The following is a 25,755-nucleotide window of genomic DNA, read 5'->3' on the forward strand; positions in this document are numbered from 1 at the left end:
TGATCAATAGAGTGTCTGATGCCGTCGAACACTCTTCGCACCATCGTCAATTGTGTGAGTTGTGAGGTACTGTTTGGACTTGGCGGGGTTAGTCGACTCATGCGCACTACATGGAAGTCCGGCTCACCATATTTCGGCTTTCAAAAACTTTTCATGGAAAAGTCGAGCATTAATTGGCCAGTCGGCTTCTTGGGTGCATAATGTGCATATCAATCAGTTGGGCGCGGATGACAAGCTGAATGGTATATGAACTGCTTGTGGGCTAGGGCTACTGCACCAGCCAAATGGATTCTCAATGCTAAATACCCGCGCATATTTGTGGTATAACATTGTAATAGTATGGTCTTAATGTATGTACAACTTGTAGACGAATAGCGCCAATCCGATGCTCGCTGTCCTCGCAATGCCAAAAGTCGAGTAGGGTATCGTCACTGCACCTGAGACGTTTTTGCTTCTCCGTCCACTGCTTTCATTTCTGCATTAACTTTCTCATCTTCTTTCCACCTACTCCGTATCTCTGCACAAAATTGTGAGCTTCATGGACGCATCTGGTTAGGTCTTATGTAGAGCTCACCACCGACGCAGAAAGGGCATAATAAATGTGCTCTTTTAATATTACCACATGCAGAGCATCTATTTAAGGCTGTGATATCCTGCAGCTTGTTGTTCGCCATGTAGCGTTTCCTTGTCTTGCTATGCGAACTCTTTTTCTTGGGGACTGCGCGTAGCACTGACTCCCAGATTTGCGCAATTATTGAGGGAAGCCCAGTACCTAATACTGCTGGAAGTCCTGCCGGCGTTTGCATGAATGGTCTGAAGAGTCCTGGTAATAATGATTGTATGGTCGGCAACGCTGGCGACCTTGCCCAGGAGCTTGCAAGACGAAGCTCAGCCGAAAAGAGCGCCATTGATCAGGTATCCTACTATTAGCGGCTTGAGAAGCTGTCGCACTTGGTATGAATGTGCTCGAGCCGTACGAAGAGGATCTTAAAATGCCATGGCGTTGCGATGGCGAGCTCTGAAGTGGATGAGTCTGTGCTCAATGTTCTGCAAGACTTTCCCGCAAACTCGAAAGGCGCTAGCAGCCCCTGGCTAACTTTGGCGACAGAATTTCCCCAGCTTTTTCCCCTACTTCTAAACCACATCTCAAACAGAGGTTGTACCATTTAGTTCTTCGAGGCGTCTAGACAGTGAAAACGTTTGACAGCCAGCATGGCGTCAACCCTCTCCTCTCCAACCTCTGCCCCAGTGATGCCGAAGAGCCACGTTGGTTTTGACAGCATTACCACTCAGATTGAGCGCAAATTACTCAAGCGGGGTTTCCAATTCAATGTCATTTGTGTTGGTAGGTCTTGAACCGACATTATCCCCGCTTGTCGTTACTTATTCGGGCTTCTACTAGGGCAAACTGGGTTGGGGAAATCAACCTTGATCAATACCATCTTTGCTTCACATCTCATGGATTCCAAGGGACGCTTGTCTCCCACTGAACCTGTCCGCTCAACCACTGAGATCCAATCAGTATCACATGGTTGGTAGCATCATTGTCATTTCTTGGTATGACCTGACGACATGCAGTAATTGAAGAGAACGGTGTGCGCCTAAGGCTGAATATTGTGGATACCCCTGGTTATGGTGATCAGGTCAACAATGACAGATGGTACCTAAGCTGACCCAGCACGTACGAAAAAAAAGCTAATTTGTCCTAGCTGGGACCCAATCGTCAAATATATCAAAGACCAGCACTCTGCATATCTGCGAAAGGAGCTTACCGCGCAACGAGAACGATACATTCAGGATACTCGAGTCCACTGCTGTCTATTCTTTATCCAGCCTTCCGGTCACGCGTGAGCAGTACCATCCTAGCTGCGATTTTCGGATACTGATTTGCTGTCTCTAGCCTCAAACCCATCGACATTGTTGTTCTGAAGAAACTCTCCGACGTGGTCAACGTCGTTCCTGTGATAGCCAAATCCGACTCATTGACTCTCGAGGAGCGCTTAGCCTTCAAAGAGCGCATAAAGGACGAATTCATCTTCCACAATCTACGCATGTATCCCTACGATAATGACGAGCAAGACGAAGAAGAGCGTGGGCTTAATTCATCGATCAAATCGCTAATTCCTTTCGCCGTAGTCGGTTCGGAGCAAAACATCGTCGTGGGAGGCCGCTCTGTCCGTGGCCGCCAGAATCGTTGGGGTGTGATCAATGTTGAAGACGAGAATCACTGCGAGTTTGTCAGCTTGCGGAACTTCTTGACGAGGACCCACCTGCAAGACTTGATAGAAACGACTTCTCAGATCCATTATGAGACATTCCGTGCCAAGCAATTGATGGCTTTGAAAGAGAATAGTGCTGCCGGACAAGGAAGCAGGCCAATCAGCCCTAGCGCCGATAGGGAGCTTAGTCGACAGTCGCAGAGGATGACAATGAATGGATACTGAAAGTATTGTTCTTGGAATTGAGGGTCAGATTCTAGTGTTGGAGTGGTATCTTTCTGCGATACCTAGCACGGTGCTCAGGTGAGAGGCGCTGGCCTCGCTAATTTCGATTTATGAGGTTTTCTTTTTATGGCACAACATGTGAGTCTGCTGGCACATCTCTGAGGTGCCCGCCATCACCTTTATACAGGAATCTTGTTAGGCCCTGTTCGAAGCAAATCCACATCTAAGCACCTCTTCCTCTTGGGTCCTCAGTCTGCGGGACATGGTCTGCAGACTGTTCTCAGTCCTTCTTCAACCTTTCTATTCATTCGTCCAACATTTCCGCGTCCAGATTTCAGCATTCTCCACTCCCATACTTCCCACCATCGACAATAAACGCTTCCACCTCTTTATAGGCCTTGTCCAAAGTATCATTGACCACTATTTTTTCGTGAATGTCCCCGCTCTGCGCAAATTCCATCTCCACCTTCGCCTGATTTAAACGCTTCTGCACGCTGTCCTCGTCATCTGAACCCCTCCCTCGTAATCGCTGCTCCAGAATTTCTAAAGTTGGCGGAGATAGGAACAGAAAGCGAGCATTGAGATCAGACTTAGCGACTTGCTTTACTCCCTACGCACAGTACAAGCTTAGGATCAGCTGCGATGTAGGATACCCAAGAATCGCACCTCCAATTCAATATCCAATACACAGATTCTTCCCTTCTCGGCGACGTCCTTGACGGCTTTCACACTGGTGCCGTAATAGTTGCCTCCAAACTTTGCGTGCTCAATGAATCCGCCTTCGTCTATAAGTGCAAGAAAGGCTTCGCTTGTGGTGAAACTGTATTCGCGACCATCTTGTTCACCGGCACGTGGCTTTCGCGTAGTGTCTTGAAACGTACATCAGTTACGCGCTTTGCGATGGAGATTTAGGATAATTTCACGAGAGATGGAAAAGCCAAACGTATCAGGATGATCTGCAAAAAGTCGCTTTAGAATTGTGGATTTTCCCGATCCTGAAGGACCAGAGAGTACGATAGGCCTATGAGACTCCAATGCTGTCAGACAAGATGTGAGCGTACGAACATGCTAGTCGCAATGTGAGGTGTACCGGTCGGTGCCATTTTGTAATACTGTCGTGATGCGCAGATAAAAATAGGTAGTAATTGAGAAGCAAACTTAGCAAGTGAAAAGGTGCGTGTTGAAGAGACCAAAATTTGCATATGTTCAGCGAACGTCAATGCCCATGTTGGTGACGGATGTGCACTGTATTATTATTGTGGAGAGTGAAAGGCCTTCAGCTAGAGGGGATTCCCAATTGGGTTCATTCACGCCTCGGCCCGTATAGCTAGTTGCCGTCCTGCACCCGATTTTCATTCGTCATCGTCATCGTCATGGTATATTTAGTCTAATCTGTCGTTCATCAAACTTCACTCCTCACCAACCAGGATGCACAGAGCCATGCTTATTTCACGGCCGCCAGAGCTCTGTGCAACTCAGTCGATTAAGAGGATGAAGTCTTTGGCGATTGTCAAGAGATCCTTCAAATCATAATTCTGGACGAGAGCTACGTATTACTTCTCAATTCCAATGATAATACCTTACTCTTCTACACAAATCTACCGATTCGGCGGTTCTATCTCCCGCATTAAAGTGCATGCTGTATTTGCGAAATGCGCCGCCTGGCATTGTCAATTTTGTCGTGTCCTTGTGGCGAGTAAACTAGCGCCGTTCGCATTACCCCCCTTTGACTCTCACCATGACCATTCACACAGTTCCCGAAAGTGGCTGTGTAACATGAAAAACGCGCCAAGTATTTGGAGGCCGTCACACGATCGAACATACTCAGGCCTCCCGAAACCTCACTTGCCTTGTTTTTTATTCGTCTCAAGTCATCGCCTTGCGAAGAATTTCATTCCTGATAACACTGTGAGCACTGAATGATGCCGTCTGAATCTGTCATGTCGTGGCTTTATATCACTGTAGGCCTGTCGACTCTAGCCTTCCGAGTACTCAGCCAAGACCTAAGTCTGCTCAACAATCTGCCACCATGTGGGGTTCGTTTGCCATAGGTTACAGCGCGATCCACTGTCATGAGTGCTAATGATACATCCTAGAAGAAATGCATCAGCGACGCTTCCGACAGTAGTTTCTCTGGCAGCTGCGATCCTAGCGACTTCCTCTGCTTGTGCGATACCACGACCTTCGTTGGCGGCGTGAGCACATGTACGCTGCAGTCATGCCAGGGAGACTTCGATGCCAAGATAACAATGAACAATCTGAACGAATACTGCGACCGCATGTAGCCCCCAGCTTTATTTGGGTGAACGACATCTGATTGTCATGTAGAAGCGAAGGGTAATCAAACAATCAGCACGTCTTCACCAACAGCCAAAGGACGCGTTACCAAAACCACACTCATAACGGAAACACCAACACAGGTCATCTTCGCAACCATCAAGCGACCGAGCTCACAGTCTGATCCAAGCGCCTCTCTAGTATCTCCACAACCGACGGCAACAGCTGGCGAAACCCAAGACACTCCACCAAGAACAGGGACATCAGTGGGCACCAGTCACTTTACAGCCACGAGTGACAACAGAGCAACACCAACACCAGTGCCTGCAACTACACGTCCGAAAGCCTCCGCAAGCATTGGCGTAGCAGCAGGCGTTCCTCTAGGAGCAGCCCTAGGCTTTGCCCTCGCCTTCTTCCTGTACAGATTGTATAATCGAAAGAAGAGACGAACTTCAGCAAGCGACAACGCACCAGAGAGGGTCGAGCATCAAGCGGGGGTGGGCGTTTTCAGCGATGCCGAAACACAGAAAGAGCATCATCCCAGTCTTAGTGGCGAGAATGGTCACGGGGGGGTGTCCGAGCTACACGGTAACGAAAAGGAGCCAGGAGAACTGTTAGGTTGGGCTGACAATGCGGATTTGAGGCCAATGTCGTCGGAGTTGCCAGGGTCTTCGGCCAGTGCGGCTCTCCGGCCGCTTTCTTCGGAGCTCGAAGGGCCTGCGAACGATACTCTCAAGCCATCCTCACCAACTTCAGTGGGTTCATTAGATCGTATGAACAGAGAAGGCAAATCAGTATTGGACCGGCAACAGGAGCTGCCAGCTCAGAATGTTGCTGTTGACATTGGTGAAGAATTGCCTGAAAAGGACGAAAAGGCAAGGGACGATCTTAGAGAGGTAACGACAAGGTAGAAGTGCGAGAATGAAGTGACCTAGTCCAGAGTTGGCTGATCTTTGGAGCATACTCGCTCTTCTTCTTGCAATGCGCTTCTTTCTTACTTATTCTGCCCGACATCCTTTACGCAACCTTTCAAGTGCATTATCTTCAACAAGATCAACTGGGTTCTTCTTGAGATGCCCGCCCGAAACCGTGTCTTTGTTGCGCAGAACCTTCGTGAGCCAAGAGAATACATTATCGCCTCCTGTCTGGTTGCCGAAGGCTTTGCATGGCTTTATATGTGTGTCATCAGTACGTGATGCAGCATAATATTAGATCTGTGAAGATTTCTTGTATAACAACGCCGATTCGCTAATGCCGCCTATGGTGTTCCAGGGCGAATAGCTTGCCCTAACAAACCTCTCACCCCATTTATTCATCATTCGACTATAGATGTAAATTCCCGCACGATTTGAAAGTCTATTCCTGCGCATCTAAGTCATTAGGATTACGCCATGCTGTTCACGAAAGAGAAACCCATTATTACTCCCTCCATCTTGAGACAAGCTTTCCTCAAGGTGGTTTAGAACTTGCTGAACTAGACGGCACATTCGAGCTAGGACTTTTTGGACTCTTGATATCCTCCTGGGCTTCGTGCTGGAGGAAGTCAGACCATAGATCCGCTAGTGAGTCTTTTCGAGTGCTGTGATCGAAGACATAGTCTGTCGAGAGTGAAGGAGTACTGGGCGTGCGGTGCCAGGGCGAGACAGGAACGCGAGCAATTGGATTTGAAGCTCCTGGGCGCGCAAGACCGGCTTGCTCACGCTGCTCTAGAGGGAGAAGTCAGTAATGCAATAGTCCGAGACAAGAGCAACGAGATCGTGGGAGAGAGGTGAACAGGGCAATGCGGTGAAGAGGGGACAATATACCCTCGTTCCAGGCGAGCAAGCTAGCAATAATCTGAAGTACTTCAAATTTCTTAGAATCAGCCCTATCGATGGCCAGGAAGTGCATGAAATGATTTGTGATGAGTTGTCTAGTACAATTAGCCTTATACCCATGGAATTCGCTACAGAACTTACTTGTCGATAGTGTCTTCAGGTTTGCCCTTTCTCAAATGGCGGAGCGCTTTCGTTAGATGGTCATTCAGTATAACGGCTTCGTGGCGTAATTTGCCTATCAAAAGATTTTTCTCCTTTACCTCCTTTTCGAACGGAAGCGCCTGCTCTAAATCGCGCTGTACGGATTCAAGCTTTGTCGAAGCCTCGGAAGCTTTGTGCTCGCTCTTGTGGAGCTGCTTTTGCAGGGTTTCGATCTGAAATTGTGTGTTTTCCACCATGTCTCGCAACTCTCTGCGTCGAGCTGTTGATGTTAGCAAGCTGGAAAAGGTGAATATAGCAACAGCAATACCATCTTGGAGCTCCTGCAGTGCCCTTTGTAGACCGTCCACCGTAGATGATTGGGTGTCGCGGTCCTCAGCAGCTCGTTCGTAAGCCTCGCGGTGACTCGAAATCTGCTCTTCTAAATCTGAGACCTTTTCCTGCATACTTTCGCGCACTGACCGCTCTTCCATTGCTAAGATCTCCCAGTCTTGCATAGCTTGCTTGGCTGCCTCGAAGTCCTCTTTGGCAGTAGCTTCTCGCTGGAGAAATTCCGCCCTCTCCTTCCCAAAATTTTCCTGTGACAACAGAGTTCGATTGCGAAGGCTGGACAGTTCTTTGGACTGTTGTTCCATTTGCTCTGCCAAAGCCGCGACTTCGGTCTCTCTAGACTCGTTTTGTTCCTTTAGGCTTTGGGTATGCTCTTCGAGCTCTTCAATCCTCGCTCTCGCCTGAGTAAGGTCTTCCTACATTTATATCAGTAAACAGGTAGACGGTAAACACTGTTATGGCCTACGGCGTCCGCCTTCAACCGATCTCCCAGCTGAGACCGAATGGTATTGACCTTGCCCAGCAGATTACGATATTGAGACTCTGCCTGCTCCTTGCCATTCTGTGTCTGGTGTAATTCTTCTCTCACGCTCGAGACTTCATTCTCGTGCTTAGCCTGAAATTCCTCCAATGATTTGCGTACTTGAGATACCTCATCTCGTAGGGTCTCTCGCTCTTGTGTCAGGGCCTCGAGCATAGCTACTGAATTCCCTGTTGTTGAGTCTTGGTGTGATGATGGAGCTGGCTGCTCTGAGTGGTCGTCGGACGTCTGCACCGATTTAGGCCTCTGGGTCAGCGATATCCTTCGCAAGACCCGCTGGGCCGGAGCAGCCTGATCTACCGCAGCCGCATGGTGGATCTCTCCATTGTTTCCGGTATCGATTTTATGTACATACGGGCTTCGTATCGAATTTTCTAATTTGGTGTCTGATGTGGGTGTGGGGGGTTCGGTTGACGGCTGTGATTCCCCTTCTTCAAGCTCCACCTCATCTCCGTGGGTCTCATCCGGGACAACACCATTCGATTTCTGACTTTCTCCATTCGGCTTATTCTTACCGCTTCTCTTCTTTTTGGATTTCTTCGTTTTCAATGCTGCACGGGACTTCGTTAGCTACCGAAAAGGCAAGGAAAGGACGCGCGCCGCAAGACAACAGCATTCCTACCGGACAAGTCGGAGCTGATAACTTCGGCAGCACTCTTGGAAGACATCGAGTAATGACAGCGTAGGTTTGAGGGAAGCAGAAGCGGCTTGTGTCGTTGAGAACTTGATTGTCTCAATTGGGACAAGGCGGGCTGATTGGGCGATGCTGCCAAATATTCCGCGTTTACAATTCCGGGCACTATCCTAGAGTTTGGGTCGGCCGAACCGCTAATTCTAAGGTCGGGACCGGATTCAGTGGGGCTTCGGCGCGGCATGTGTCATTCTCAAGCTAGGAAATCATTTTGATATGTACCCCGGATCATCGTTGTGACTCATGAATTCTTCTCCTTCAGAGCTGTGCTCATGCGTTACCTGTTCAAAAGAAATCCTTCAACATGGCCGAGCAGCACAAGATTCTACCCGTCAAGGGCGAGAGGAACATTCTCATCACGAGTGCACTGCCTTACGTGAATAACGTTCCCCATTTGGGAAATATCGTTGGTAGTGTCCTCAGTGCTGACGTCTTCTCACGATACAACAAAGCCAGGGGTCGTCCTACGCTGTTCGTCTGCGGCACGGATGAGTATGGTACCGCGACTGAGACCAAAGCACTGGAGGAGAAGGTGACACCTCGCCAGCTGTGTGACAAGTACAACAAGCTACATACAGAAATCTACGAATGGTTTGAGATTGAGTTCGATCACTGGGGTCGGACGTCGACACCGGAGCAGACCGATATCACCCAGGACATCTTCCGCCGACTCTACCAAAATGACAATCTTGTAGAACGAACCTCGCTACAACCCTATTGTACTGGCGAGGAAGGAACCGAACATGGCTTCCTTGCAGACAGGTTCATTGAGGGAACCTGTCCAAAGTGCGGATACAACGATGCCCGCGGTGATCAATGCGACAAATGCGGCTCTGTTGACTACGAACCTTTGGATCTGAAGAGTGCCCATTGCAAGATCCACCCTAAGGTTACACCAGTCGCTCGCGACACAAAACACATACATATCAAGCTGGACAAATTGCAGCCCGACATTGAAAAATGGTTCGCCAAAGCGCATGTCGATGGGTTCTGGTCGAAGAATGGGCAGGTCATCACCGATTCCTGGCTGAAGACTGGGTTACGAGATAGGGGCATCACCAGGGATCTTCACTGGGGTACGCCTATCCCTTTGGATGTCTTTGAAGACGAGAAGGACCGCGAGACATTCAAGGATAAAGTCTTCTATGTTTGGTTCGATGCTTGTATAGGGTATGTATCTATTACTGCCACGTACACCAAGGACTGGGAGCTATGGTGGAAGGATCCCGAGAACGTTCGTCTGTACCAATTCATGGGCAAAGACAATGTACCATTTCACTCTGTCATTTTCCCAGGCTCACAACTGGGGACGAGGCAAAATTGGACAATGCTTCATCACCTCTCCACCACGGAGTATCTCAACTATGAGGATGGGAAATTCTCCAAATCCAGAGGAATTGGTGTTTTCGGCAACAACGCGAAAGATATTGGCCTACCTCCAGATGTATGGCGTTACTATTTACTCAAACATAGGCCAGAGACAGCAGATTCCCAATTTGAGTGGAGAGATTTTATTGCCCAGAATAACAACGAATTGTTAGCCAAGCTTGGAAATTTTGTCAACCGTATCATCAAGCTTACTAATAACAAACCCTACAATTCCATTGTCCCTGAATACAACCACTTGTTCTCTGACTCCAGATTTGACGAAGTAAAAGCCAAAATCAATGAGTTTCTTTCAAAATATATCGAACAGCTTGAAGCAGTCAGATTGAAAGATGGGTTGCAGACTGCCATGGACATCGCACAAGAGGGCAACAATTTCATACAGAGTAATCGCTTAGACAACAAGCTCGTGGCGAATGAGCCTCAACTCGCAGCAGCGGTGGTTGGCATTGCGGTCAACATCGTTTACCTTTGTGCCAGCATTTTCGCCCCTTACTTGCCAGCAACTACCAAGTCGATCTTAGGGCAGCTTGATGCGCCACTTCTCCAGATACCCGACCATTGGACGGCGGATGACATCAAGTCCGGCCATCAGATCGACAAAGCCCGGTACTTATTCTCGCTGATTGATGTGAAGAAGGAAGAAGAATGGCGAAATCTTTTTGGCGGTACTCAAGAGGCGCGAGCCAAGAAAGAGGAAGAAGCTGCCAAAAAGAAAGCTCAGAGGGAGGCTGATAGGGCGAAGAAAGCTGCCAAACGGGCTGCTGCCAAATCAAACCATGAACAGCCGCAGGTTAAGCCAGTGGAGAAGCACAGCGTCGAGTCAACTGCTGTCGGAGGCGCTCAGCCGGCGGAAGGCCGCGAGCCAGTGGATAATGTCACCGACGGGTATTTCGCTAAATTGACCCTTATGACGAATGATTGCAGTACTGACGCGCTGACAGATTTCGGCAAGTGACGCTACCATCTTCCTGAAGCGAACCAACGACTACATGGTGATGAATGTATGGCTGCAATGACTAGAATGACCATACGAAAAGAAAACGGATCAACCTGATCATGGGACTACCCTATTCCTCGGTGACCGAATATGGCTATCTTCAAGGGCTGTACTCTGGCTCCTCATTGCCTATCTGCGGACCCTACCCCTATTTTCACACCAGCTAATGCAACGCCAATGCCAACGGTCGTCCGAGGACGCAACCCGACTGGCATCCATAGGGTTAAGGGTGCGCTAGTTAGATCTGTCTCTACTCTTTACCCCATAAGGGCGCCAAACCCGATTTGGTAGAGGTGGGGCTACAACTGACCCAAGCCCGCCATGCATTTATTACTGAGGATGCTCCGGATCACTGCGCGAAGATGACGAGCCATTGGCGCCCTGTCTTATAGCAGAGCTTGTTGCCAAATCATCTAGACTGCTTCTTTCTCTTCAAACTCGTACTTCCTCGTTCTGTCCGTTCATCTGTCTACATACCTCCAACGCTGATCAACCTCAAAATGTCTTCCCTACTCTCCAAATTGAGCCCTGCAGCTGGAAAGCAGCAGGTTGGTCGCGCTGTTGCCGGTCAAGCCGTACGCACTCGTCCATACAGTTCTTTCTACCCGACCATGCGTGTGGAGAAGAAGTGAGCCACTTCCTCTTCAATGTCCCAGCGTAACCTCTCCTTTGCTCGCCGACCCGCAGCTAATTCCTTCCACTCCAGAGTCTCAGCGCCACAACGATCTCTGAACACCACTAAGCACCTCAATACCATTCATGACGAGTCCACCATTGACTTCGCCTATATGCCCCAAGACATCTTGTCCGATCCTGCGGAGTCCGAAACATTCCGAGTGCCCCTACTTCCAGACAATTACAGTCCGCCGCTTGAGCATACGAACAATGCGCATCACGACTTTCATATGGAATCAGTGGTAAAGCCGACGATATCCACAACGAGCGCCAATGGCACACACATTGACAACCCGAGTGCAATGAGCGACGTCACGGATAATCATGCTCTAGACCTTAAAGACAACGTGTATGATTTGACGAAGAAAGTCACGAACGCTGCTGCGTCGAAGATACAGAATGTGAAAGAAATGAACATGCAAACCGAAGGTGAGGAGAGGGGTTTGGTCGGAGGAATAGTCAATGGCCTCATTGATGAAATATTTGGGCCAAAGCGCGTGGCCAGGGTTTGAAAACCTCTTTGGAGAATCTGATGAAGGTCTTCTGTAATTGCGAGTCGTTTCAACTTCATGTTTCGTATTTGATTGTTAGCAGCAGATTGGTTTGAATTTACTTGCAAGGTGTCAGGGGGAGACAAGTATATGCTCCGTGAATGCTGCGAATCCGATGTATACAAAAAAAATGTATGCGCTATGTCAGTCGAACAATCCAGACTAGTAGCTCTATTATTGAGGCCATCAATCTGTTCGTTAAAAGTAGTAAAGGTCAGTGAGTAGCAAATATTTTCTTCCAAGCAGAATTTATGTCATTATAATGCGTGGGCGTTTGGTAGCTAGAAGTAGTATTTAGTGCAACAGCGCAATTGCAACCATCAGCCCTAGCTTCTAGCCTTTTACGGTAACAATGGCCAGTTTTGGGCTCTTATGCACAGTGCCTTTCCTATCCCAGACATCTGGTCTGACATAGTAGCAGGTTGTGCCGAGCTACGTTGCACTTCTAAGCTGCTAACCCACAAACATGCGTCCATCCATTAACCATGCCAAAAGCCCGATCCGATGACGACCAGACGGATCCTGAGCAATCGCAAAGCCTCATACCAAATGCCGATATAATCGAGGCGGAGGCACAGCAATCGACTACATCTAGGCCACTGCTTCATCCAACCAGACGTCAATCATCCTTCTCGAAGCGCGGAGCGAAAGGTGTGCCATGGACGCCAAGAACAACGAATCGTGTACGCTTCGACATCGTGGAGGAGACAACCAACAGACACGAGATGAGGGAGCAAGGTCAAACGCAATGTGTACAAGAGAATGGAACCACCTCCGAAGACGAAGACGACGTTGAAGATGAGGACCAGACTATGTACAGGAGAGCAAGTACGGGGCAAAGAGCGCCCCTATTAACGAATATCGAGGCCCCCAGTGTCACAGTCGCAAACGAGCTGGACTTCCACGCTGAAGACTTTTTGGAAAATGCAAGACCCAAGAGTGGAATGAGGAGTGCTTTCGTCAACATGGCAAACAGTATCATTGGTGCTGGCATCATTGGGCAACCGTACGCTTTTCGGCAGGCAGGTTTGGTGACGGGTATTTGCCTCCTCATTGGACTCACCGTCACAGTGGACTGGACGATCCGCTTGATCATTATCAATTCAAAGCTGAGTGGTGCAAACTCATTTCAGGGAACCATGGAGCACTGCTTTGGAAAGTCTGGGCTTGTGGCTATCTCCGTCGCCCAATGGGCTTTCGCTTTCGGTGGGATGATAGCCTTTTGTATCATTGTTGGCGACACGATACCACATGTACTAGCTGCTCTTTTTCCTAAGCTCTCTGAGATGCCTTTTCTGTGGCTTTTGACGAATAGACGAGCGATTATTATCATCTTTATTTTGGGGATATCTTTCCCCCTTTCTCTTTACAGAGACATCGCCAAGGTTGGAATTGAATTTTCTTGTCCGAGAAATCGCCGTCACTAACATGTTATAGCTAGCAAGAGCGTCTAGTCTGGCCTTGATCTCCATGGCTATCATCATTGTAACAATAATCATAGAAGGAGCTCGGGTACCGTCCGAATATAAAGGTGCTTTGAAAGGTTCCATCGTTATTCGCGGTGGGGTTGCACAAGCAATAGGGGTTATATCATTTGGTATGATTGCCATGAAGTAATTCTTCTCGCTGCTAATCATGACTAGCTTTCGTGTGTCGTAAGGGTTCAAGGCCAGACAATGTTCTGCAAGAGCTAAACCGAACCTAGATCATAACAGTCTCCTCATCTACGGATCTCTCAAGACGCCGACGTTGGATCGCTTTTCCCAAGTCACTCATTACTCTGCCTTCGTGTCACTGGTCGCATGTCTCATTGTGGCTCTCGCGGGCTTCTTTTCCTTTGGTGACAAGACCATGGGAAACGTTCTCGTAAGCAAACAAGTCCGCCTTCTAGTCTCTCATTTGCTGACAGTGCTCAAGAATAATTTCCCCCTCGATAATATAATGGTAAATGTTGCTCGCCTGTGAGTTTGGTCATTTGTTCACTCGTGAACTCCTAGACTAATTACGTAGATGTTTTGGTCTCAACATGTTGTCGACGTTGCCGCTGGAGTGTTTCGTTTGCCGGGAAGTCATGTTCAACTACTGGTTCCCCAAGGAGCCATTCAACCTAAGTTTACATATGATCTTTACATCGGCCTTAGTAGTCACTGCGATGACAATGGCATTGATCACCTGCGACCTTGGCGTCGTCTTTGAGCTGGTAGGTGCGACATCTGCCTGTGCTTTGGCGTACATCCTGCCCCCGCTTTGTTACATCAAGCTCAGTAGGCGAAGTTGGAAAACATATCTAGCTATTGCGTGTTCAATGTTTGGATCTATAGTGATGGTGATAAGCTTGGGACAGGTATTTTACCTTTCATTGTCATCGTGGAGTTCAATCTTGCTCACCTCTTGCTGCAGGCAATCACTCAAATGATGAAGAGTAAAGGAAGCACCCATTCTTGTGATAGAATTGAGCCATCATGTAGCAGCAATGGATGAAGTATGGCAGCGATGTGATGCGCATGGGCTGTGGGCCCATGTTTGTGTTCATTGCGCCATTTCATCCCTAAAGCAGCACATTGGCCGCTTGAGACGATCGAGCAAACCTTGCAAGCCCTGAAGCAATCCTCCTACAAAGCTAAGTGGCAGGTGCATTGCGGAAAGTGAATAGCGAGGTCTCCGTCATCGCGCTTCGACGACATGTCGATGTTGATTCGTCTATCACTAGCGCGCCGAGTCTAGAAATTGTGTGCTAACACTCTTGTCACCGCCTTGTTTGCTCACCACACACGCCCTATTCATCATCTCTTCAAATCTCATCATCACCAAAGTAGGGCTCTAACAAGAGTCTGCCACCACAATTAAGATCGATGGAACATTTGATGCTGGTAGGTTCTTTTTCACCTCCGTCTAAAACTAGTCTTGACGCGAATCTGTTTGGTCGGGTTTTCCTTTCATCGTTATTGCAGTCGTGTGTCCTCAAGCCAGTGATCCCTGTTATGCGCTTGCTCCTTCCAGACTCAAGCTAAGACAGGACATCTTAAAATTCAGATTGATCTCGGTTTCGAACGCACTAATGTCTTCGAATCGGATTTTAAAGAAAACAAACACATCACGTCAAACCAGAGGCTACAAGCTCACAGGCTCTTTACTCAAGAGGGTACGGTACAGTCCCGAGCAATTCAAGGCAGAGAAAATAAGATAAGTGACTGGAACGGTCAGTCCAAATAGGTTTCGATGTAGGCCACACTAATAAAGATTCAGCCGCCTGGGGAGCGCTCAGAACCGACGGGACCGCTGAAGAGAAAGATCTTAGGGACGTCGGTACTGGCTTCGGTCAGAGTCACAGACAGAGGCTAAATTGCGACGATTCGGTATCCAAATACGCCGGCGAGCAATTGCTGCGGAAGAAAAAACAAAATCCTCAGAACACAATAAGTGCGTCGTCAAACCTGATCAATGCCCAAAAAAGCCCTAGGAGTCCCGGTTTTAAAGCGGCTTCTACAACTGAGAAGGTTTCGAATACATCGTCGGCGCTGATCGACGCCCAATACAACCTATCAAGGTAGAGTCCCTTAGCCCTTGCGTTCTCACCATTCTTCACGATCGGCTGACGAAGCGAACAGCAAGAGTAAATCAGGCCAAAATTTTTCAAAGATGTGAGTAGGTAAATGGAATTTCCATGATCTGCATTGATTTGCTCTAGACCGTCGACTCTTCCTACGTCGGCCAGATCGAAAACATCTATTACACGCAATCGTGTGAAAAGATCGTCCCCTCCGACACAGCTCAGTACTCCCGCTATGGACGCTAGACCATCAATCGAACCTCAAGAAAGGGGCAAGACACAAATCAAGAACGAGCAGCTACCCCAGGTTGCTAATTCATTTAAGCGTCAAGGGTGAGTATCTTCTCTCGGTTCCAGTCGCTCTGCTTATGAAAATAGACGTCATTACAATGAAAGTGCAACACTTAGCGATCCACCTTCATTCATGGCCATTGCACGAACAAGGCTATCTTCTAGCAAAGCAGCAAGCAAAGCCACGCCAGATACGGTGTCTCAATCGATACCTAACCTGGCCTCCCCTCTTTCGAATCCTTCAAGAACCAAAGCAGATGATGCAGAGCATCACCCTAGCCAAATCACCCCACACTCTATCAGTAATTTCTCGAGGCCTTCTAATTCAGAGAGCCATTTTGTCAAGCCAGACAAGTTGATTGGTCATAATGCTGCGCACAATGGAATTGCTTCAGTCATTCCAGGGTCGTCGCTGACTGACGCACCCCCTGGGAAGCTCTCTGAAGCACTCAAACTACTAAAGACCATGTTTCCACTTGAAAAGGACTTCGACGACGTAGCAACTAAAATCAAAGCCAAATTAGCAGAGGACAGCGTGGTTGCCCCTGCTGTCAGGCCAATCAGCAACGACTCTAATGAGACCAATACTTCATCAGTAACACTGACTGACCAGGCCAAGATACTTGATGTTCTCAATGAAACGAAGGCATTCATGACTCAAGACGGGAACACTAGCTTCGTTGACTCTAGGAAGCAAGGTACAATTAATAGCGATAACATAGCCGCGACGGGCGCTGCTGCAAATACCAAGCCCAGTCTAGCAAGCAACCCCTCGAGAAAGGCACAAAGTTATACCGCGATCTCTGAGGTCACACCAGAAGTCGTTCAACTCGACACCGCCCCACGTGAGCGCCGACAGAAGGCGCAGAGGGTTAGGTTTGAGGAACCAGAGGAACCTACAGCACCGCCAGCGAGTGGGACCATCGAGGCCACCATGCAGAGAGCCCTGAACGCCAAGCTGCAGACTTTCGTTCATAAAGAGCGAAATGATAAATACACTTGCCTTATAGACAATTGTTATAAGGCCTTCAGCGATGAGCAATTTTGGCAGAAGCATGTGCACAGGAAGCATCAAGATCACTTCGACGGTTTGAAGTCAAAGGTAAGCTAACTAGACTTGCTATTGGGGCCGAAGAGTGGCTGACTATCTCAAAGGCTATGGAACATGCGAGAGCAAACAAGGCAGCAGATGCGGCCGCTGCGAAAGTGGAACCCGCGCCGACTGTACAGGACCAACATGAGTTGGAGGCTGTGAATGCTAAGAATATCGAAATATCAGGACCACTCAAGATGCCCAGAGACATCCCTGTTGTAATAAAGCGTTCTAGCCTCGCAGATATCATCTCTCGGCAACAAGACGCCTGGAGAGATCACCTCATTGGCGAACATATCCAGAAGACGCGATTCATCAAGAACCCTGCCCTCAAAGCAGACAACCCAGTACGAAGCGGAGACATAGATACGTCAAGCACTCTTGAGGCTGCCGCTACAATACACACCAATGCAGGCAACGAGGCAAGCCAAGAGCCACTCGCATCCAAAAATCCATTTGGGCTTCCAAAGTCGTCCAAGGTGATCACGGCGGAGACAATTTCTACCTTCGCAGATCCTGGACGCGCTGCTCGTATGCAATATGGCGGGCAGCTTTCAGTTCCGGCAGACCACAGTGTCCCGCCGTTGTCCGAACGGAATCCCCCGCAAGCTACGTCTGGATCTCAAGCGAATGTCAAAGACGCCCCACCACCTCCTTCATTCAGACCAGCGCAGCGTGTTACACCGGGTCGAAACACCGGGCCAACCCTCCCAACTTTCCTGACGGCTGCCCCCGCATCAATGGATCCCGGCGCTGCAGCAAGACGACAGTATAATTCTTAGATTGACCTTTTCGAAGTAGCATGCTGAAAATCATATTTAACCTGGACCTAACTGCAACATGTTTCAGTGTGCACTGGTGCCATCTTGCCTGTAGCGTCGGAAATGTGGATGGCTAGGAGATCTATGGAGGACGGGTCGAGTGTAGCAACGGCAGAAACCTCGCGAGAGCACAAGTGGGGCTAAGTAAATTGCCTCGAAGACCTAATTGATTTGATTTGATGATGTGAGGATGCTGAAATAATCTTGCTCCTTGTGTTATGATTGATGCCTCGAAAGCATTGTAGCTGTTCGGTGCTAATATAAAGGGCTTTGACATCTAACATTCCTCCCTCTGCAAGTCCGCTCGAATGAAAGACGTTCACTCGTCATTGAAAGCGCTACTGGAAGTGAGTACTACTTAAAGATAGAAAAGCGATACTCAATGAGAACATTGTGAAGAGAAGAGGCCTGCTAATACATGGGCTGACATGCCACACGCCGAGGACGGCTCGCGATGCTTCTCTCAGACGAGGTAGAATAGGCTTGACATGACAATGCTAGAAGTGTCAGGTGCATGATCACTCAGGATTGGCTTTTCTATTGTTACTCTGTGCTGTTTTTTCCTTTCCAGTATTGACAGAGCAGATTCTACTTCTCTTTCAACTTACAGAAAATCAACGTTCGAGCATGAGTGCTTGCTCAAGGAAGGTGGCTTGATAAGGTTGCCGTAGAGAAGGTAGACCCGAAGAAGATACCAAGCACAATGTTTGTCCAGCCTGACATAGATGGCCCGTAAAGTCCAAGAGTAATAGTGATCCTTTGGCAACACTACTCAAGCTGAGTTCTAAAAGTAGATGAATCACGGCAGGACATTGGAAATTAACGATCCAACGCCAATCTGGTATGTGTACTGTTGCATACTGCTGGAACGCTTGGGAAATAGCAGAGTGAGGGGTGAAAGCACCTGAATTGGGACGGAAATTTGAAAAAGACCAACCAGGCATAGCTATTGACCGCGAGATGAGGCATCGATAATAAATCAAGATGTAGACCAGCAAAAAGGAAAGGAGTTTATCCTCCATGCCTTCCATACCTTCCATACCGAAGTGTTAGAAGCTTTCGAGTCACTGAAAACATTGTTCCAAGTTTGCATTGTCATACGTGCTTACTTATTGCTCCAAACCCAATGCAAAGCGCCAAAGCCATCCGAGAGGCATCTCACTCTTACGAGTTCGAGTCCACTGTTACTATATCCGGACTTCTTGCCCCTAACCTAGGCCGCTTGATGTCCCCGTTACTATTCACAACAGGCATGTTAACTGACAACTCCGTCACATCGCCCAGAGCACACCTGTTACCGCCATCACCTTCGGCTGGCCGCTTCATCTGCGGTGGCTTGTAGGAGCCACGATTTTGTAACGGGCTGGCTAGAGTTGGCATCCCGACTCTCCGAGCTTTGTCCGCCTGTTGATTAGGGACGTTAAGGCCACGGATTGGTGGAACATTGGGGACAGGGGCTCCATCAATGTTCCGGCTGACTGGCTTTGTCTGTGAATGATCCACGCCGGCGGTCTTTCGAATCGATGGGCTCTCTAGATGTGGGTTAAATGCCGGCACTTTCTGTTGCAAGGGACCCGGGGCGTTCTGCAGAGATTCCGCTGCTCGAGCTGTGTAGAATCCTATAGGTGCTTCATGAGAAGAGGAGTCGGAAGATTTCGAGTTGCTCATATTTTCATTGCTTAGGTGAAGAGGCGGGAGTTGTGCTGTAGCGCTGTTTCCAACTAAAGGCGCATGAGTGTTTGAGACAGGCCGCGGTGTAGTATTTGGGCGATTGAATAAGACTTGACCGGTAGTAGGCAATTCTGCTCCTGGAACTGCTCCTTGTTTTGAAGCGAGAGGGGACGGAGGCCGCATTCTATTTGCTTGTGCTGACCGCTTCGAGGACAGATCATTCTTTGGCTGGAAATGCTCGGACTGCAGGTTTTGGTCTAGCGCTACACCATCAGGATCATCGCCTTCGGGAACAGCAAAGTCGACCTCGTCAAAGTCATCACCTAGCAATGTTAGTGCTACGATAATTACTTCTTTTACAATGCCTCACTCCCAAATTCGTCTTCCCGTGACTCTTGCCGTACCAAAGATGGTTCAGGTCTGCGATTTGGGAGATTGAGCTGGGGGTGTTGGTCGTCTGTTGCATATTCTCTTTTTATCGAGCTGAAGGCTTGATGTCGGTGAAGATTCTCAGGGTCCCATTTTGTCTAAGCCTACGTGAGTAACTCAAACCTCGCTCCAATTCTTAAAGCGTACCGGAGCAGCCTTGAGTTTCGTGACTCGGGCAACGAAATCTTTATCATAGACGCAATTGCCCAAGAGATTACCAAAATTCCGTAGAGCCCTTTTCAATCCATCCGTGGTTCCTTCTTTCTTTGCTTTCTCGAAGGCAGGAGCTTTACCCTTGCAATTCTCGATGTGTCCATACCCAATATCCTACACTTCTTAGCCTTTCATTGTAGGACAGATGAGATTTTCATGCCTCATGATATGTACCGTCTTTTAACGTAACTCTAACAATGACGGAGAGACCTAGACTAACCCTCCCGGTTGATTGATTTTCGTCTACCTAGGCAGAACATAAGCTAGTATTCGAGGTCGGAATCTACGTGGGAGGGGTACAAAATCGATCTGTATCTGTTGGATAGAACTCGACCAGCCATTGAAACCGAGGGCTTGATTGGCAAGGTTGATGCATTTATCTACCCCAATCAGCAAGTGTTCTTAATTTGTTCATTAGAACGCAAGATTACCTGCTGCTAGATAGTGCACCTTTGCCCCACCAGCGCCCGGTCTGGAAGAGATGTATTCAGGGCCAAGCTGCTTCTCCAATCGACTTGACAATGTCGCGATCTCGGAAGCCGTGTACTCGGAAACATGGGGCTTGCTCTCTTCAAACGGATTGGGTTTCGAGGCACTCTGGTGCTGCTCACCTTGCGCAGGCATAACTCTTAGAGGTCTGGCCGGTTGGGAAACAGCGAGTTGCAAGTAGTGCAAACGCTTTGGCACTTTGTAAACTCGCGGCGCGAGAACACGTGAGCGGATTAAACTTCTTCCGAAGCCGGGGGCTAATTTCTCTAACTACTCGTTTCTTTCGTGTATCGCGTCAGCAAACCTTTTACAGTACGGTCTTGGGCGACCCGTCGAAAACTCGATTGACATTGATCCGCATAGACCCGGTTGCTGGGGATGATCATTTGACAATAAGGGAAGCACTTGGTATCAAAGACAATTCCTTGAGGGTAGCTCCGAAGTCGATCGCGTCAAAGGCTGGAGCAATCCGTTAGCATTTGGCCGCTGGACACAGATATCTAATGTTTAACTTACTTTTCTTCGGAAAATTCTGCGTGAAGCTCGACGCCTCAAACCCACCCGCTTCTTGCTTGACAGCCGCAGCGACCTCGAAGAGTGTGGTTTCAACGGGGAAAATTTTCGTTATGGTACCGCCTGGCGTTTGAAGTCTCATTCGGGTTTCTTTGTATGAAGAGGCTGGCTTGCTCCCGACTTGTGCTACCACTGGTGTGGCAGCCGGGGTAGGAGGAGGTGCTTGACCCGCCCGCTCGGCCTTCTCTCGCTCTGCTTTGAGTCGTCGGTTTTCCTTGTCAGCCGCAATTTGATCTTTGATTTTTTGCTTGGCTAAAGCATCCTCTTGTTTTTCCCTCTTCTTTGCAGCAGCTTCGCTCATTAGCTGATATCACCTGGGGATGTGATATCTCACGTACCATCCTTTAAGAGTTCTTTCTTTCTCAATTCCTCCTTTATGTCCTGACTGTCTTTGGTGGTCTTGCGTCGAATATCTTCGTTTCGCTTCTTGTCGGCCTTGTCCTGATCGAATACTCCTGCGCGTTTCGCGGCCAACTTCTGGCGAAGCCTACTTTCGCGTCAAAACCTGGGTCCAGCAAAGGACTACAGTGATACGTACTCTTCCAGTTTCTCCTTCTTCTCCTTCTCTGTCAAGGGAGTAACTTCCTCTGTCGATTCTTCAAAGTTGGTATGCTGTGTCTTCTCTGCATGGAACTCTGCCGCCTGAACGCTGCGAAGCTTGCGACCGCAATCTTTACACAGAAGAGATTTTGCTTCTTCTCCAGGATTCAGCGGAGTGGTCCCAAAATCCTGGTCTTCGGCTGTGCTTGCGTCCTCTAAGCTCAACAGAGCATCTGTCGAAGTATCCTGATTCTTTTCTAGCCAGTCGATAGCTCCTTGTACTATTGTAGTTATTAGCAGGGGTTCTCAGCCCTGTGTTATACGACCTCCAGACTTCCAGAAGACTTTCTCAAAGCAAGTTCAGCGCGAGGCTTCTCAAACCCCATAGATATCAAGTTCTCGAGATCTGAAGAGGACATGATTGTGACGTTGTCGGAAGCAGGACTAGGTACGACGCAGAGCTCTGTGAGGGATTGTAGCTTTTAGACTATTAGCCACCTCAATAATATGACGCAAATTCTCCCGCGGCGCGCTAGCTAGCTCCCTGCCGGCCTGTCAAGCCCGTGTCAAACTTCCAACTTACCTGAAACAGCAGGTGTATTTATAATTATTGCTCTCTACTACTCTACGCAACACTGTATCGGCCACACGCTTTGTCTCAAGAGCCATCGCCTTAGTTCCCTCGGACATTGCTCCCTTCTCACGGAAACACCCTCTATTCACATATTCCAGCCAGGGCAGCACCAGACCAGTATGGCAATCACTCTGGATCCCCAAGAGCTAGGCTTCCGCCGTCCTTTCACGCATGAGGGTCAATGGCACATTTGGATAGCTCTGCGTGAAGGCTAACACTATCCAGTCGCCCAACTCCTTCGACTTGGCAATCCTACCAATACCCCATTAGCCTTCAAAGTGCGGATCCGGTCAAAGCTTGTGCCAACTACTCAGCATACTGATCGTACGAACTACAGGTCAAAACGACGGCACCCAAGCAGTACTGCGTACGACCAAACTCTGGTATATCGCTCTCGAGGTTACTGTTTAGGTTATTTGTTGATGAATGGATTAGGTCGCATAGAAGCCGGACATGAGGTGGAAGTGCAAGGCATGCAACAGATGAGGAATTGCACCCACCAGGTTGGAAGTGCTGATCTCTACCATAGTACTGCTACAGGCGATGAAAGAAGATCCTCCGCCAGACGCGAGATGTCGAGATAAGTTCCTAGTTCAGTCCATCCCGATCACGCCGGAAAGGGATAATCCAAGTCCCAATATCATTGTATGTGCAGAGCTCAGACCCCGTTTACTCCTCTTTGAGCTGACGCTCGACAGTGGTCCAATGTGGAAAAGACTGCAAAAACCGAGATTGAGGAGAAGAAGATCCGTGTCTCATTCCTGCCTGCTGATGGAGCAGCTGCTACCCCGAATCATAGACAAGTCAACGGCGTTGTGAGTCTCGCTTGCAGTGGTCAACCATGGATATTTTTCTGACTTAAGGTAGTCAGGGGACGAGGCGCCACCAGCTTACGGTACTGGGAGCCCTTCATACGCCTCTCCTGCGCCCCAGGCAGTTACACCAGATACTAGGTCCGCTCCAAGTGACTCCAGACCAAATACAGGTGTGTTCGAGGCCAACAAAGGAGAGACACCGTCTTCTACAGTAGGTGCTATCATACCAAATATAGCGAACGCTGTGCCTACGTCCAAGGAAGAACTTGAATCGCAACTTTCCGCAGCCAAGGAGAAGATCAAAAGTTTGACATCGCAGGCAGAAGAGCAAGTACTACGACAGCGCAAATCAGATGCTATTAATCAAGACTCCCGCGAGCGCGTCACGACCGGAACGACAGGTATGGGGGTCCAGCAACAACCGGCGGATGGCGTTCCGGTGCAGATGGTGGCCGCCCTGTGCCTACTATCTTTCTTGCTTGCGTACTTTTTCTTCTGAGTGGAAGAATAACTGTTGGATTATCACTGGGCTCCTTTATGCTACGCAGACGTAACGATCGGGATTGAAGAGTATGGCGAGGATCGAGCAATACTCTAGTTAGGTCATGACGTGAGCTTGATGGAATGATGTAGGAGAAGCCATTACGCTGAGTTCTCACTGCAATTGCGATCGTGTTAGTCGTCAGGCTATATATTTACAAATTGATCATTGAAGCCATCCTCGGTATGACACTCCTCTTTGACGGAGTGGCCTAAGGCATTCCATAGTCGTTTTGCTGTCAGCACGTTTCTCACGCATTACCAATCGTGTTCAAGTATTTGTGTATGTACCGTCTATACCCACCCAGCTCGTCTTCTTGCTAGTCAGCGAGCTTCCTCCCAGTTCCTTTTCGCTTCACACGGCACCACAAGCCAACTTCCTTGTCCCATATGAATTGCCAAATCACCCAGGTCCAGCTCGTGTGGTGAGGTAAATCAGCGTAGAATTCCTTAGCAATCTCATGTAAGACTGGTAACCGCGTCCAAGGAATCGCCGGAAAGTCATGATGCTCGTTGTGTAAGCCTACATTATAAGTGAAAAAGTTCAGAGGGCCATAATACGAGAATGTCTCGGGCACGACGACCGCGTCCGCCAGATCCGAAGTCGTTATTGAAACTTTTCCAAAAACATAATGCTCGGCTATGAAGTGACCAGCACATGGGTGCAATGAGCCGGCAAGGAAAGAGCTCAAAATCAAATACACGAAAGCGTTCATGCCCGCATATTTTATCAGAACACAGTCGAATAAAAGCTGAATGAAGATGTTGAAAAGGTGCAATTGTGTGAATGGCAGTTGATAAACCATCATAGGTCGAAGAGCGTAAAAAATAATCTGGAATGTACAGAAAAAGGCCTTCCCAAGGACAGAATTGAGAAATAAGGCTTCAAGAGCAGTAGGGAGGTCGGTGTCGAAGCCATCGACACCAAGAGCTTTATGGTGGGTCAGGTGATATGGCTGGAAAATGTCAGGATCTGAGTGCTCTGATGGAGTAAGTGAACGTGCTCACCCTAAAGGCAGCGCTGTAGGGAAGTCCGATAGGAAGATTGGTGAACACTGCAGCCAGTCGGTTCGCCAATGGTGACTTAAAAGCCAGATTATGTGATATCTCATGGATTGCAAGAAATAGATTTTGATTCGCCGTTGCTCCAATTATGTAGGCTGCAAGAAAGAATGGATATGACAGAATGGGGACGTGTCGAAGCCAAATTGCTACACTCAGCTGTATACTGAAGACTGCGAGAACGACGTATTTGGTCAATGGCTCGGGTCCGCAGAGCTTAGTGACCTAGTCAGGATGATTAGATCAATTGATCTTCAAATGGCAGTGGCAGAAGTACTGACCTCAGGATGAGCTTTTATGATTGCCTTTCTTCGTGTTCTATGAGGCTCCTCCGTGTACGACCAGAAGAAATGATCTGTTTCGACTCCCTTTGATGAAGCTGTCTTTGTCACTGGAGGGACTAATGTGGTAATAGACCCAGCCGACATCTCGAATAGATGATTCGATACCTTCGGGATCTTGTGTTGAAGAGAGGATATGTATAACGAATCAATGGCGCACAATTGGCTGAGGAGCAAGAAGAGTCCCACGCAGGGGGTGGCATACTTAAATAAGCCCCAATAAATCCGAGTTTAAAAATACGTTTTCCTTCTACCTAAAGAAATATTTCTTTTTTTGAATATAGACGATTTAATAATCTAAGTATAAATTTTTAATTTAGTATTAACAACTTTAAAAAAACTAATAATATATTATAAAAGTATATAAATAATATTAATATAGTATAGCAAAGTATAGCCTAAAATAGACTAGTTATAGATATATTATCTAGAATTATAATCTTATTATTATTTTAAAAAACTAAGATCTAAGATTAATCTAAGATATAGGCTTAAAGCGGAACTAGTTCTAGACTACTAAGCTATAACTAAAACTACTTTTTATTAATACTTACTAAGAATAAAAAAGACTAATATCTATATTAGATATATATATTGCTTAGAGTAATATATAATTAAAATAATAATCGCTAACTAAAAGCTTTAATAATTATAATAACTATTACTATACTATACTATATTATATATAGTATTAGCTATATATACTAGCGTTTAAATAGAAAGTCTATTATTTATTATATTAAAAAGTATTTTTAAATTATTATAACTAGTATAGTTAACTATACCTTTATTGTTCTAGAGGTAGTTTAATCTATTATTATT

At 47.8% G+C, this 25,755-nt stretch overlaps 10 protein-coding genes across 10 annotated transcripts; 6 read left to right on the forward strand and 4 right to left on the reverse strand.

Moving 5' to 3' along the window:
• Window positions 1-1,212: 1,212 nt before the first annotated feature.
• On the forward strand, window positions 1,213-2,444 carry SPN2 (Septin Spn2; the record flags this gene model as incomplete). Its single annotated transcript, XM_044815407.1, has 5 exons — window positions 1,213-1,345; window positions 1,403-1,531; window positions 1,579-1,660; window positions 1,710-1,847; window positions 1,901-2,444. The coding sequence occupies 5 exons, from the start codon at window positions 1,213-1,215 to the stop codon at window positions 2,442-2,444; spliced, it is 1,026 nt and encodes a 341-aa protein (XP_044667281.1).
• Window positions 2,445-2,778: 334 nt separating this feature from the next.
• KY384_006915 (uncharacterized protein) lies at window positions 2,779-3,547 on the reverse strand (the record flags this gene model as incomplete). The annotated part of the gene is made up of 4 exons (XM_044815408.1): window positions 2,779-3,054; window positions 3,111-3,313; window positions 3,449-3,465; window positions 3,510-3,547. 4 exons carry the CDS (start codon window positions 3,545-3,547, stop codon window positions 2,779-2,781), a joined length of 534 nt encoding a protein of 177 aa, XP_044667282.1.
• Window positions 3,548-4,473: 926 nt separating this feature from the next.
• KY384_006916 (uncharacterized protein) lies at window positions 4,474-5,632 on the forward strand (the record flags this gene model as incomplete). The annotated part of the gene is made up of 2 exons (XM_044815409.1): window positions 4,474-4,480; window positions 4,773-5,632. The coding sequence occupies 2 exons, from the start codon at window positions 4,474-4,476 to the stop codon at window positions 5,630-5,632; spliced, it is 867 nt and encodes a 288-aa protein (XP_044667283.1).
• Window positions 5,633-6,170: 538 nt separating this feature from the next.
• On the reverse strand, window positions 6,171-8,236 carry KY384_006917 (uncharacterized protein; the record flags this gene model as incomplete). Its single annotated transcript, XM_044815410.1, has 5 exons — window positions 6,171-6,427; window positions 6,527-6,633; window positions 6,680-7,443; window positions 7,494-8,119; window positions 8,191-8,236. The coding sequence occupies 5 exons, from the start codon at window positions 8,234-8,236 to the stop codon at window positions 6,171-6,173; spliced, it is 1,800 nt and encodes a 599-aa protein (XP_044667284.1).
• A 327-nt stretch (window positions 8,237-8,563) lies between these two features.
• Window positions 8,564-10,603, forward strand: KY384_006918 (uncharacterized protein; the record flags this gene model as incomplete). Its single annotated transcript, XM_044815411.1, has 1 exon — window positions 8,564-10,603. The coding sequence occupies one exon, from the start codon at window positions 8,564-8,566 to the stop codon at window positions 10,601-10,603; it is 2,040 nt and encodes a 679-aa protein (XP_044667285.1).
• A 542-nt stretch (window positions 10,604-11,145) lies between these two features.
• KY384_006919 (uncharacterized protein) lies at window positions 11,146-12,052 on the forward strand (the record flags this gene model as incomplete). The annotated part of the gene is made up of 3 exons (XM_044815412.1): window positions 11,146-11,273; window positions 11,352-11,826; window positions 12,041-12,052. The coding sequence occupies 3 exons, from the start codon at window positions 11,146-11,148 to the stop codon at window positions 12,050-12,052; spliced, it is 615 nt and encodes a 204-aa protein (XP_044667286.1).
• A 304-nt stretch (window positions 12,053-12,356) lies between these two features.
• KY384_006920 (uncharacterized protein) lies at window positions 12,357-17,587 on the forward strand (the record flags this gene model as incomplete). The annotated part of the gene is made up of 10 exons (XM_044815413.1): window positions 12,357-13,077; window positions 13,373-13,468; window positions 13,577-13,737; window positions 13,789-13,815; window positions 14,872-15,070; window positions 15,118-15,418; window positions 15,480-15,512; window positions 15,560-15,754; window positions 15,800-16,814; window positions 16,868-17,587. 10 exons carry the CDS (start codon window positions 12,357-12,359, stop codon window positions 17,585-17,587), a joined length of 3,468 nt encoding a protein of 1,155 aa, XP_044667287.1.
• A 1,203-nt stretch (window positions 17,588-18,790) lies between these two features.
• KY384_006921 (uncharacterized protein) lies at window positions 18,791-21,302 on the reverse strand (the record flags this gene model as incomplete). The annotated part of the gene is made up of 7 exons (XM_044815414.1): window positions 18,791-19,620; window positions 19,668-19,824; window positions 19,874-20,053; window positions 20,160-20,186; window positions 20,240-20,319; window positions 20,371-20,685; window positions 20,945-21,302. The coding sequence occupies 7 exons, from the start codon at window positions 21,300-21,302 to the stop codon at window positions 18,791-18,793; spliced, it is 1,947 nt and encodes a 648-aa protein (XP_044667288.1).
• A 29-nt stretch (window positions 21,303-21,331) lies between these two features.
• KY384_006922 (uncharacterized protein) lies at window positions 21,332-21,960 on the reverse strand (the record flags this gene model as incomplete). Its single annotated transcript, XM_044815415.1, has 3 exons — window positions 21,332-21,488; window positions 21,540-21,822; window positions 21,876-21,960. 3 exons carry the CDS (start codon window positions 21,958-21,960, stop codon window positions 21,332-21,334), a joined length of 525 nt encoding a protein of 174 aa, XP_044667289.1.
• A 758-nt stretch (window positions 21,961-22,718) lies between these two features.
• Window positions 22,719-23,489, forward strand: KY384_006923 (uncharacterized protein; the record flags this gene model as incomplete). The annotated part of the gene is made up of 3 exons (XM_044815416.1): window positions 22,719-22,820; window positions 22,874-22,990; window positions 23,043-23,489. 3 exons carry the CDS (start codon window positions 22,719-22,721, stop codon window positions 23,487-23,489), a joined length of 666 nt encoding a protein of 221 aa, XP_044667290.1.
• Between the last annotated feature and the right edge of the window lie 2,266 nt (window positions 23,490-25,755).

This window comes from Bacidia gigantensis (assembly GCF_019456465.1).
Source record: "Bacidia gigantensis strain McMullin 20006 chromosome Unknown contig_255, whole genome shotgun sequence".
NCBI lineage: Eukaryota > Fungi > Ascomycota > Lecanoromycetes > Lecanorales > Ramalinaceae > Bacidia > Bacidia gigantensis.